Consider the following 13,558-nt stretch of genomic DNA (forward strand, 5'->3'; position numbering starts at 1 on the left):
ACATCAAAGAAAAATGTATTTCTTAGTGAATATTCCCCAAATCATAAAACCTTAAGAGAACTACCACCACCATGCAAATTAGTCCTTTCCAGACAAAACGTTTTGCTAAAAAGAGCTAAAAGTTATCTGCCCATCTAGGCGGCAGTTGGACAGTGATCTCCCCTTGATATGGGGATTGGCAGCAAAACCTGAGAATATCTCAGTTACTATTGGAGCATGTTCTCTATATGGATGTAACTGTGGGGAGGCTGGGTGGATGTATTATGTGTATTATGATTCGGTAAGTATTTGCACAAAAAAACAGTTTACTGGAAAAAATATAGTTTCTATTTTAAGTACAGTACCTATTCATAATACCGTAGGAGAATAGGTAAGTGGTGGAAGGAGTATATTCCTTTGCCCAAGATATGCCACCTCTGATACCCTAAGGAACATAAAACAGCTTCTAGGTAACCTGACTGCAGAAGACTCCATCTCTCAGGGAGTGGCTTCAGAAAGGGAAACTTCTTGTGCCAATGGCAATAGGTCCCACCAGATCAAGTTGAGCCCTTTGGGATGAAAGATCTCTGACATAACAACTGGAGAATATGGATTCCAATTTCCATCCCACATCAAGAATAACATCTGTTAGAGTACAGTTCTGGTCAAAGGCTATGTTTGTGGCAATTGCTCCAACCTAGTAAGCCAACATATGTAACAAATTAATCTGGGCTGGAGTTATTGCTCAATATGTTGAGTGAATAACCCACTTAATTCAAGATGAAAGGTCTGTGCTGTTATATCATCCTGTCCCTGATGTAAAAATTAAGTTTTATCTCCCTTCACACAATGGCTCCATCCTTTGAAGATACCACTTCAATGCTCGTACTGGGTCTTGTAGGTGGCCTTGAGTGGAAGTGACCAGAGTAAACAATGATTTCAGTACAAAGGTTTAGTTACCCATGGATGGGTGCCTGTTATTGGCAATGAAAGAGGGAACAGTCATAAGTGAAACTGATCCATCTTGTCAGAACTGCAATTATTCAGATCCCCTGATATGGCATTTATTTCGCTGGTTCTATCTGCCATCACTAATGTGACGAGAAAGCAAGTCTTGTATGAAAGGTGAGTCAATGATGCCCTTGAAAGCGGTTCAAATGGTGTTTTGTTCAACAAGGTCAGTAGCCATGATAGGTTCTACTTTGGGCATAGAACCAACATTTTTGTCCATGTATAATAAAAGTTGGAGAGGAGGTTGGATAAGTCTTTGTTCTGTCTGATAGCCTCTCTTCCACGATGACAAAAGGTTCAGCAGATATGTTCAAGACCCTAGCCATTCTGGAGTCTGGCTCAAATGCATGTCATGTGGAATTCGGAGTATGAGATGATGAGCTCTATTCTGTTGGAAAATAGCCATTGATACAAAGTCCAACATAGAGCCCATAGCTACCACATTGTGCACCTAAATGCTGAGTGTCATCAAAAGATGTTTTATCGATATAGATGGCATATGGTTTTGTCATCCCCAAAGCTGTTATGTCATGGTCAACTGCTGGTGTGTCCAAATGAAAAACTGGTGCATTGCAATGGTAGAACCTCTGACACAACTTGATGGAAGATACTATTGTAAGAAAAAGAGACGGCTGATGCTGGGATCTTGCAACTGATAATGTAACAGTTCAAACTGTCTGTGATTCTGCCAGACAGCAATTTCAAGCTGGATTCTTCCTTTTTCATGATATGATCAACAGATGCTGCAGCTCTTGTCTAGGTGATTGATAGCATAGGAGGAGGAGGGCAGAACTTCACAGGTAAAAGGCTGAAAACTTCAATCAAAGCTCTGAAGAGTGAGTCTTCCCATGACATAGTATAGTCAAGGAGTGAAGAAGGAACATAAGAACAAGCATTGTCATCTCTGCTTGTATGAGTAGAGGCTGACATCTCTTGAGTTATCTGAGCTGATGAAGAATATCAAGGTCTGCCACTGACAAAACTTGTGGAGCACTCTGAAGCAGAAATGGTGATTTCCAGTTGGTAACCTATAAAAGAGTCTCTTCTACTGAGCAGGGGAGGTAATGGGTGAAAGTTATGACCCTTTGTCTACATGGGAGAGAAAAGAAAAGGCGATTTGTGTCTTTTAGCAGGAATGGATTCACGCAGTAGCAGTCTAATATTCCTAACGCAATGTGATTGGAGAACATATTCAAAGGAAAAACATTAGTATAAACAGTACAGTTGAGTGAAAATAAATGATTTATACATACCAAAAGTTTGGATAGAATATTTAAGATCTTTTGCTTATACCAGTACAGTTTTATGGAACAGCTTGCATCATGATATTATACAAACATTTCATGTTTCAGCTTTTAAAAAAATATACCTTGGAAAATATTTAACTGAGCAATCCTGGTTTTATCACTGCATAACATTTGAACATGGTAGCTGTCATATATCTATGTGATAACAGTATAGCCTTGTATAATTAGTATTAATGTGATATATCTATGGACCGCTCCAGTGGCCTAGTGGTTAGAGCGTCCGCTTTGGATGCAGGAGGTCATGGGTTTGATCCCAGGCCAAGTCATATCAAAGACTTACAAAAATGGTACTAACAGCTGCTAGTACCATTTTATGTCATTTTATGACTCGGCAGGGTTCGAACCTGCAACCTACTGCATCTGAGGAGGACACACTAACCACTTAGGTCACCACAGTGGTCTTACTGAAAAGTATAAATGAGCTAATGAAGAATCTTTTCAAAGCTGGTCCAAGAAGAGATGAAGTAAAGGTTTTACTTATATACTGCTAAGAAAACCGCTCTGGTGGCCTAGTGGTTAGAACGTCTGGCTTTGATGCGTGAGGTCATGGGTTCGATCCCCAGCCAAGTCATACCAAAGACTTACAAAAATGGTACTAACAGCTGCCTCGCTTGGCGCTCAGCATCAATAGGTTGGTGTTAGGACTGGTTGGCCTGCTGTCAAGATAATGTGACTGGGTGGGACATCATGCTAAATGTCTGCGGCATGATGCCCCAGTGCTAGACATCCCTATAAAACTGTCACACTGCAGACATCATAACAAAATGACTGCATTTTTTTGGTAAAACTACGTTAAAAATCCAAATCAAGCACACACACATATATCTATGTGATAACAGTAAGTTAGCCCTGTATAATTTGTATTACTGTCATTTATCTATGTGATAACAGTATAGCCTTGTATAATTAGCATTAATGTGATATATCTATGTGATAACATTATGTTAGCCTTGTATAATTAGTATTAATGTGATATATCTATGTGATAACAGTATGTTAGCCCTGTATAATTTGTATTACTGTCATTTATCTATGTGATGACAATATAGCCTTGTATAATTTGTATTAACTGTGAAGACAGTATGATATCCTTGCATAATTTGGATTAATTTTTTTTTTGTTTTGATGTTAACCTTGTAGATTCTGTATTAATTATTTGTATATTTTTCTAACCACAGGGCCTAAATGTAAACTAGCTTTGGATAATTATGTTATCCTGGATAAGTAAAATATACTATTATTATTATTATTATTATTATTTTAATTTTTATTATAACCCAGATTCCTATAAGAAAAATTAATCTGTGATCCTAAATTGCATTTATCTATGGGTGGATATTTCAGTTCTAAAATTCTTTCCCTGAGTACTTATGTAAGTCTTGATGTCCTAAAAAAGACCATTATGCTCTATTTTAAAGCATGAAATCACAGTGACTTACAATAGCAATTTCATCCAAGTTAAGTCGTTTTCCATTTCTTTTTCGTTGATTATCTCCCCTGCCAAGATAGAAAACATCGCCCTCTCGTGTCACTTTCACTAAATCTCCAGTATCTCTCCAAACATCTGTTTCTGAGTTGTATAGATCTTCTCCATTCTCTTCCCCATCCAAAATACACTTCCTGATATTGCTTCCTGGAATGAGCAGGGAAAATTTAGGATGGCATTCCAGTGCTTTTTCACACGTTTAAGTTTCTTACAAAAGAGCACCATAAAGGTGTCATGATTTATCCAAACTAATGAATACAATTTGTTGTTTATCTCAAATTTACTGTTATATTGTGGTTTAAAAAAGGCATTGCATAAGTGAAGGTAGAGCACTGAAACAAAAGTCTTTTTGTTTTGAGAAAAAGAATAAACAGTATCCATAATTGACAAAGAAATCTGTTGTTAGTTTAAACTGCAATTTACATGTTGGCAAAACATCCTCTTTCTTGAACTGAAAATAAATCTCAGAAACATGATGCAATCCATTAAGCTTTACAAAGGAAAGCCTGAAACTGTCCAATCTAGAGTGCAAATTGTGCAGTTAGGTGCTCCTTACAGCAAGAACCTTGCCCAACTGGAATCCAATGGCCTGGTGTCATATCTGACCAGGTGGATAAATTATTTACCCAACAGAATTTCTCCATCTATTTTTCTTTCACTCTTAGGTATGTGTAGTTACTTTACTTCTGTGTAAAAGTCCTGGGATGAATGGCATTTTATCACCCAAGAATACAGACAGGAAAAGTAATACTATATACACACATGTATAGTAGGAGTGTAACTGCAAACAGACCCAGATCTACAATTGCATGATGTGCTGGCAGATCTGGGTCAATGCATTTTGATAGTAGTAATCAATGGAAAAAAACAACACATATTCTGGTGTGCCTGCACATTATGTGAAGGCATATCAGGGTCTATCATGTTTGCAGTTAGACTGGACTTAAAAAGTATATACAGTATATGCCTTAGCTAGGTTTTTTGCAAGGCAAGTTTTACATAAAGGTGGGGTATACAAAATGAAGGTGTTTATATATTAGGCTGACATTTTCATCTGCCATATCAATTTTGTGTACTTGATCAGATAAAATGTATAATTTGCACCAATAAAACAAGGCTATAGCGAAAAGGGAATAAACTGAATCACCTACCAATATAGAGAGAGCCCTCTCCCTCTGAAACAGTGGACCCTGTAATTTTATCAACAACCATGATGTTAGTGTCAATAATTGGCTTGCCAAGAGAGATGTCACAATCTTGTCTGAAAAAAAAATTTAAGTTAGAATTACATTGAAGCATTTGTTATATGGAATGTGTATTTTAATCTTACAAATCCCTATAGTTGCAAATATGAAGACTTTGATTGCTTTAACAAGTGTTTCTCAAATGCATCTGTACTCTGATTTATTATCTCTGTATGTGACTTGCAAAAACTTTGAGATAAAACCTCAACATATAATATTAACATACAACTTCAACACATAACATTAACACAAAACTTCAACATATATTAAAATAAAACTTCAAAACGCAACTTTAATGTAAAGCTTCAACACACACCATTACACAAAATGTCAATAGTATTGACATTGTTACTACCACTAGAAACGTGCCACTTCTGTCTTACCATGCTAACTGGTAAGACCATAAAACTGATACAATATTTTAGTTATTAATATGTATTAAATGCCATATATACTCATGTATAAGCCAAAATTTAACTGCAAACTGCATAGACCCAAATCTGTCATCACATAATGCGATGACAGATCTGGATCTATGGAGTCTGTAAACAGTAGAACACATCATTGACCCAGATCTGCTGGCACATTATGCTATGGCAGAGACAGGTATTGTTGTTAGTAGTTATTATGCAATGGCAGAGCCAGGTATTGTTGTTAGTAGTTAGAGTCAATTTATATGCAAGTAGGGGCCCTGAGTGGCCGAGTGGTCTAAGTGCTCTCCATTACGTTACAGATCACTGCCATCTCACCTCTGTCTACGTAGGTTCAAGTCTTGGATTCAGCCAATGTGGGTATGTGAGAAAGCTTGCCAGTAGCTTCTCGAGGTTTGGTGGTTCTTTCTGGGGATTTCCCAGGTTCTTCCTCCAACATTAATACTGGCCGCCATGTATAGCCTATCGTGTGCTGAAAAATGGTGTTAAACCCTACAACAACAACCGCAACAATATGCAAATATATTCAGTATTACATTTTTGTGAGCTCAAAAATACAATTTTTTTTATAACAGTTCTTTCAATGATTATTAAATTTTATTCCATCACATCACTGAATTCAAATGATCAAAACTGTACATAGTACTTATGAATCTATTACAAATTCCTGGGATGTAATAATGGTGTTGAACATGTTAGAAGAAAGAAAGATTGAACTAATGTTACTGGACAGTGCTTGAAGGAATGCATCAAGTAATTGTTAACACCCAATGCTGTTTCCTCAAAAATGACTTTGTAGCTGACTAATAAGGAAATTATTTAGGTTAATCCTACTGAGCAATGCAATAACTCTATATCTGTGCGAAGAATGTATGATGTATATTTAATTTTTATTATTTTCTGGTTTTATTAAAGTTTATATGTTATATACATCTGTGTCGAGTACCTGACCTTGTCCAAAATCATGTTCACTTTGAACCTGAACTGGGACATTTATTTTGTAAACAACATGAAATATAGCTAATAGTTCTCAAAGATTACAGGTTAAATATTCAGATCATTATATCTGGAGGTAAACATGTTCATTTGAATCTGAGTCTAGGGCGTTTTCACTTGGAAATTCCTTTGAATATTTTAGAGAGAAGGCTGACCTAAATCCAGGCTCTACTAATGTGTCTTAGCTTTTTATATTATTTTGTTAAACGAGAAATGTCTCATTTTTGCCTTAACATCATCAAGCTGAATCAGTCTTGTTGGTGTGTTCAGTATTTCACTAGGTGGATTTATTTATTCAGATTATTATTCACTGGAAATACAAAGGTACTCATCAATAATATTCTTGGACTGGAACATTAATTTGGAATTATAGTGAATTCAGCTAAAAACATTTGGATAATATTATCTTGATACATAAAAAGACTGTTAGTAACTCATCACGCTCCAGGCCACTGGCACATTAGCATATTCAAGACTACAGGCACATCAACACATTCAATATCATAATTTATTTGGAATACCAATGGAATTCAGTTGGAACTTCTGACATCTGGACTTGTGATAGAACTTTAGGACTATTTGGGATTTAATTCTTAATACTGTAAGTTCTTTTCTAAATTTCACTTTGCATTTTAGAGAAATAAATGATTTGTTTAATTTTACTAAACTTGCTGGTTTTTGCTCTTTTTTGTTTCTTATTTTCAGTCCATAGAGTCATAACTGTATAATGCTATATATTTTTAAAATATTGATTTGAAAAAGCGATCAAATTTAATTCATGAACTGAGAGCTACTCACATTAACTATACAGGACAATCCCACCAGTTATACACAGCTGAGAGAAAATACTGACTGAATTAATTTGTTGAGGCAACCCCTCCCCCAAAACAATACTGACATTCACTATATTTCTTTCAAATACCTGTTATTCATGTACAAATGTCATATTGTAGCTATGGAGAATCAACTTTTCTTCAAAACAAAATTATAAGGCCTGGCATACACTGCAACTTAAGTATGAAAGAATTTTTGTGTTACAGAAGGGCTGGTAGTTCAGTGAACCTACTGTAAATCTGAATCCTGAACTTTGTACAACATGGCCCAGCAGGACAGCTCAGTGGTTCCATACAAGTTGTAGAGCTGTGTTGTGTTCCTGGCATCCCATATACTTTTTAGGTAAGAGGGGTGGGGGAAGCTTTCCCCACCCATAGCCAGCACCCTTATTGATGTAGACGGTCCTAAAAGTGTCTGTGATACCAGCGTGGGATCCATCCTATATACCAGTGTTGGGGTACACTAAAAACCCAAAAAAAAAAACAAAAAAAAAAAAAAATTGGTATATAGTACCAAGCAAATATTCAAATCCAGTTTTATTAATTATAATACATGTATGTAACAAAATATTAACATTTTTTAAATTTCTATTGTTACTTTTTTATATTAGTCTTATTTTTAATTTCAAAATAAACAACAATCTCACATACTAATTTTGTTTAAATACTGTGTTTTCAGTTATTTATCAGTACCAGTTTTAAAATGACATGAAGTAAATATGCTTCAGAAGGCTAGTAGAAACATCGCAGTAATAGATTCAGTATCATTTCTTTTATGTTAAGCAGAGTTTTGCACTCCTATTATCTGCTGTTTTAGCAGCAAAATCTGTTACTCACTATAACATAAGTACTATGTAAAAACAATCCATTCATGGAAATATTCATTAAAGAAAAAAATTAATGTAAAGAATTTCCAGGAATTCAAAATATAAGTCTGTTTCTTCCTTTTATCTCTTCAGTGTTGAAACTATATCTAATATTCTTCGGTGATAACAGGATTTTCAAATTTGCTGTTTTGATACAAATACTGGATGACAGATTGGTACACATGCTGGATGACAGATTGGTACACATACTGGATGACAGATTGGTACACACAGATTGGTACACACGCTGGATGACAGATTGGTACACAGACTGAATGACAGATTGGTACACATAGATTGGTACACATGCTGGATGACAGATTGGTACACATGCCAGATGACAGATTGGTACACATGCTGGATGACAGATTGGTACACATACTAGATGACAGATTGGTACACATGCTGGATGACAGATTGGTACACATACTAAATGACAGATTGGTACACATACTGGATTTCAGTTGGCAACATTTTCATTTAAGACCAACTAGGTATAAGAAGTCTGTGGTAGCCATACTGGATGCCAGATTAGCACCATTTACATTTCGGACCAACTAGATATGATAAAAATCTTTTAATGAAAACCCCATGTGGTCTGATGATCTGTTCAGGAGGAGTAGTAATAAGAATTTTCAAAGCTGGCCACTATTGTGACCACATTGGACATCATATTGGCACCTTTTTCATTCAGGAACAAGAAGACATCATGAGAAGACCTTTAGTGAAAACCCTATTTTGATATGACTGTCCACATAGGAGAAATGGTAATAACAAAGTTTTCAAGACTGCCATGGTGGTCATATTGGATTGGACTTCAGATTAGCACCGTTTTCATTTAGGACAGACTAGACTTCATAAGAAGTCTTTTAGTGAAAATTCCATTTTGATATGACCATCCACTCTGAAGGAGAGGTAATAATGAGATTTTCAAGATGACCATTGAGGCAGCCATACTGGATGTTTGAGCAATACCATTTTCATTTAGGACAAACTAGACCAAGAGATGAATGCATGTGTGAAGTTTCCAGGTAATCCTCCAAGTTATTCTGTATGAGTGGTGACAAGTAACTTGAGCTAATGGATGGATGGTCGATGATCCCATCAGTTCTTCTGGTTTCTGACCAGTTGAGATAAAAAGAACCAACACTTTACACTAATTAAATTACAAAAGTTATAGGTAATAAATAGGTAATGGATAAAGAGATGGGCAATTGATCAAGAGAAAGTAATGGATGATGAGATAGGTAATACATGAAGAGACAGGTAATGGATGAAGAGTCAAGTAATGGATGAAGAGACAAGTAATGGATGAAGAGACACGTAATGGATTAAGAGACAGGTAATGCATGAAGAGACAAGTAATGGATGAAGAGACAGGTAATGGATGAAGAGACAAGTAATGGATGAAGAGACAGGTAATGGATGAAGAGACAAGTAATGGATGAAGAGACAGGTAATGGATGAAGAAATAGGTAATGCATGAAGAGATAGGTAATTAAGAGACACAATGTAATAATTAAAAAAGTAATCATATATTTGATATGTGCATTAAATTACACATGGCTATATAATAATAATAATAATAATAATAATAATAATAATAATATTAGTGATAATGTGTCACACTTCCTGACCCCATGACCTCACTCGAGGACATAACCTTGGGGCAAGAAAGATAATTATTGGGTCATATATTATTCCAAATATTACTACTTGACTCCTTGGCCCATTATAGCAATGTAACCCAAGGGACAACAGCTGTATAGTGAAAAAAAGTGTTTCTGATTATACAATTTTCCAGAATTATGGTGAATTTTATAAAGATGAAAGCAAAACTGTTACCAAAGGTATCCTACAAAATGACACCATGTACCCACCCATGGACTTGACCCAAGGGAAGGAGTAGTAAAATCCACAAGGTCAGTGTGTGATGTTTTATTCTAAACACAGAATGAATAAGGTTATGGGGAAAAAATGAATTAAAAATCCTGAACCAAAAATGTTAATCAATATGTGTCCACATCATACTAAATCCTGACTGAACAGTATCACCCTGGGACAGGACCATGGGTCAGGACTGGTTCTGAGGGAAGGTAATGACGGAATAGTATTATATTCCATATACGAAGTGAATCTGGTAAGGGATTACAGAAATATAATTCTTGACCCCATGACCCTACATAGGATCAGAATCCTGGAAGCGGAGTGGTACTGACATATTTAAAGCAAATAAAACTTTAACCAAAGCTGTTCACAGATACACTCACACACCCACACACAAACTCATGCACCAACAGACCACCCAACTGACGTCTGCTTCTGACAGCATAATAAAATAACTAAGATGAATACATAGATGGTTCAATTAATACTGGTTCAAGATGCAAGTTCAAAACAAGGGCCACAACTTATAAAGTGTTAACAGTAAGGAGATGAAATTAACTTGACCTATGTCTCATTGATTTAATGCTTACAACAAATTTGGTTTGATTTCATGAAGTAGTTCAAACTGTACTGAATTTATGATGCATGGCATGGACATTGTGATGGAGAAAGGAGAAACATGAGTAGACCTATGCTGTGCCTCCTTGATCGAGTATATCATGAGGAACAACTTTGCTCCACTTAGTATGTCATGAGGAACAACTTTCCTTCAGAGAGTATGTCATGAGGAACAACTTTCCTTCACTGAGTATGTCATGAGGAACAATTTTCCTTCAGTGAGTATGTCATGAGGAACAACTTTCCTTCACTGAGTATGTCATGAGGAACAATTTTCCTCCACTGAGTATGTCATGAGGAACAACTTTCCTCCACTTAGTATGTCATGAGGAACAACTTTCCTCCACTGAGTATGTCATGAGGAACAACTTTCCTCCATTGAGTATGTCATGAGGAACAACTTTCCTCCACTGAGTATGTTATGAGGAACAACTTTCCTCCATTGAGTATGTCATGAGGAACAACTTTCCTCCACTGAGCATGGCATGAGGAATAGATATTAAAAAAATAAAGGGAGAAAAACATGATGAAGGTTGATGTTTGACAATGTCGAATGCACTTACCTGAATTACTGTGACCTTGTTTCTAGAGACTGCAGACAGGAGATTCGTTGGCATCATCTTGACAGAGTCAGGGATGATCAAAAGACTAGCTCCTGAGGTCAAGGCCATAAACAGGTCAACAATGGAAGGGTCAAAGGTTAATGGAGATGCCAGCAACACACAATCTTGACTGCTCAAGTTGAACTCTGCTCTGTTTAAAAATGAACTTGTATTACTGAACAAACTGACAATTACAAAATGAATAAGTGTTTCAAAAACACAAATCTTCTTTCCAGCTCAGTTTTACTTTGCACATCTAGCTAAGCTGTGATACGTGTGAATAGGAGGAATAAGTATACCAATAGCTTGCATGTACATGATGTAAGTTAAGTTTTGACAGTGACCTAATTTTTGGTCCCAATGCTCTTGCAACATAAACTCATGTATTATTATAAAAAGATACATAAGACCTCTCCAGTGGCCTAAGCGGTTATAGAGTCCGCTTCAGATGCAGGAGGTCATGGGTTCGAATCCTGGCTAAATCATGCCAAAGATATAAAAAATGGTACTAACAGCTGCCTCACTAGGTGCTTAGCATTAAGAGGTTAGTGTTAGGACTGGTTGGCCTGGTGTCAGGATAATGTGATTGGGTGGGACATGATGCCACATGTCTGCAGCATGATGCCCCAGTGCTAGTCATCACTATAAACTGCCTCACTGCAGACATCGTAGTGATATGACTGAAAATTGTTAAAGCTACGTTAAAAATCCAAATCACACACATGCACACACAAGATACATAAAAAATTTATGAGGGCAAAACTGGTAGTGTTTAAAGATACTGTGTAAAATCCATTTTATTAATAATGCTGGGCAAAAATAAAATTTAGGTCACAGTAAACTAATCTTTAAAACAGTGTGGTACTGCATAGTACATTATATGGTTTAATGGGAATTGAAACTACAGTGTTAAAGATGTAGGTTAAAATTTCATTTTTAAAGACAGTCACTAAAGCAAGAAAAGAAAATAAAGCAAAGTTGTAAATGTACAAAAATCGGTCAAAATTACCCTCTACATAAATACTTTTCAAAAGAAACATTCTACTTCTGATGATTGTAGTTTAATTTGTCTAGGACATGGATAGTGATATAAACCTCTGAAAACCATTCAAGCAAGAAATAATATTATTGGTAACGGTCAATGCAATGTGATATGCTGAGATGCATCCACTAACCCAACTGTGATGAATGCTGGCAAACTATAGTAGAAGCTTTGGAACATATAAGAACACACATTTAATAATTCAAAAGTCATTGATGCATGAAAATGAGGTCAGAGTAACATAATTTTAGTTTGGTTGTTTTTTTCAAGAGGCATAATACATACCAAACTGAAAAGTTCAGGTGAAACAGGGTCCATAATAAGGGTGTTACTAGCAAACCACTAAAAATTTAAACATTACTCAAATGTTAAGAATTGATCAAAATGACTTTTGGGATAGGTTTAGGTGCTCTTTCTGTGATGTCAATTTTGATCAGTGTTGGTGAAATAGGATTTAATATACAGAGGGTGTTCAAAATGTGTAATGAACAAATAAACAATCAAATAAGTTGATGAACAGGTAAGATCATATATCCCCTATCAAATTTGTTCTTGAGGGAATAAAACTACAGTGTTTAATTTATTAAAAAGCCTATTCTGGAAAATAATTAATTTCCTCCTTTCTAATTACTGTGTTAAAACAGCATCTAAACTGGAGAATGGTAAAGGGAACAAATAAAGTAATTCTCATCCAAGCAGTTTCAAATCACCTCTTCCTGATTTAATTTATAACACAACAATGTCACAACAAGATTACGTTTCTCAAGATTTGTGTATTTGCATACATGCTGTTCTACTGGTATTTTTCTTCCAATTTAAGATATAAATCAGAATAGAATTTGTGCATATTTATAGCTTGCACACACACACACACACACACACACACATATATATATATATATATATATATATATATATACATACACACACACACACCAATGATTGTATATATATATATATATATATATATATATATATATATATATATATATATATATACATACACACACACACCAATGATTGGTCAAATTTAATAAACCCTGCAAATTCTGTACAACTTTTAATGTTTATATATATATATATACATAATATGGTACTATTAACTCACTATTTGTCATCAGGTACCAAATTTCAGTGATCTGTGGGTTGCAACAAACCATGAATTTAAAGACTCAATGAATAAGGAATTTTCTGTTGAAAAAGATGGCTTCCTTTCTTGATCCCTGAATTTAATTAATGAAAATTATGATTTTCCC

General features: G+C 35.5%; 1 protein-coding gene across 8 annotated transcripts in view; it reads right to left on the reverse strand.

Moving 5' to 3' along the window:
- Nucleotides 1-13,558, reverse strand: part of LOC149797438 (beta-alanine-activating enzyme-like) — a 69,603-nt gene that overhangs the window by 27,702 nt on the left and 28,343 nt on the right. For all 8 annotated transcript variants that reach the window (XM_089962238.1, XM_089962239.1, XM_089962240.1 and 5 more), the window contains 4 exons: nucleotides 11,222-11,411; nucleotides 7,521-7,750; nucleotides 4,935-5,044; nucleotides 3,737-3,930 (listed from right to left, as the gene is read on the reverse strand). In XM_089962238.1, the coding sequence (XP_089818364.1) occupies nucleotides 3,737-3,930; nucleotides 4,935-5,044; nucleotides 7,521-7,750; nucleotides 11,222-11,411 (724 nt within the window). The remainder of the gene's footprint in view (nucleotides 1-3,736; nucleotides 3,931-4,934; nucleotides 5,045-7,520; nucleotides 7,751-11,221; nucleotides 11,412-13,558) is intronic.

Source organism: Sinohyriopsis cumingii, chromosome 6 (genome assembly GCF_028554795.1).
Source record: "Sinohyriopsis cumingii isolate HCF-2022 chromosome 6, ASM2855479v2, whole genome shotgun sequence".
NCBI lineage: Eukaryota > Metazoa > Mollusca > Bivalvia > Unionida > Unionidae > Sinohyriopsis > Sinohyriopsis cumingii.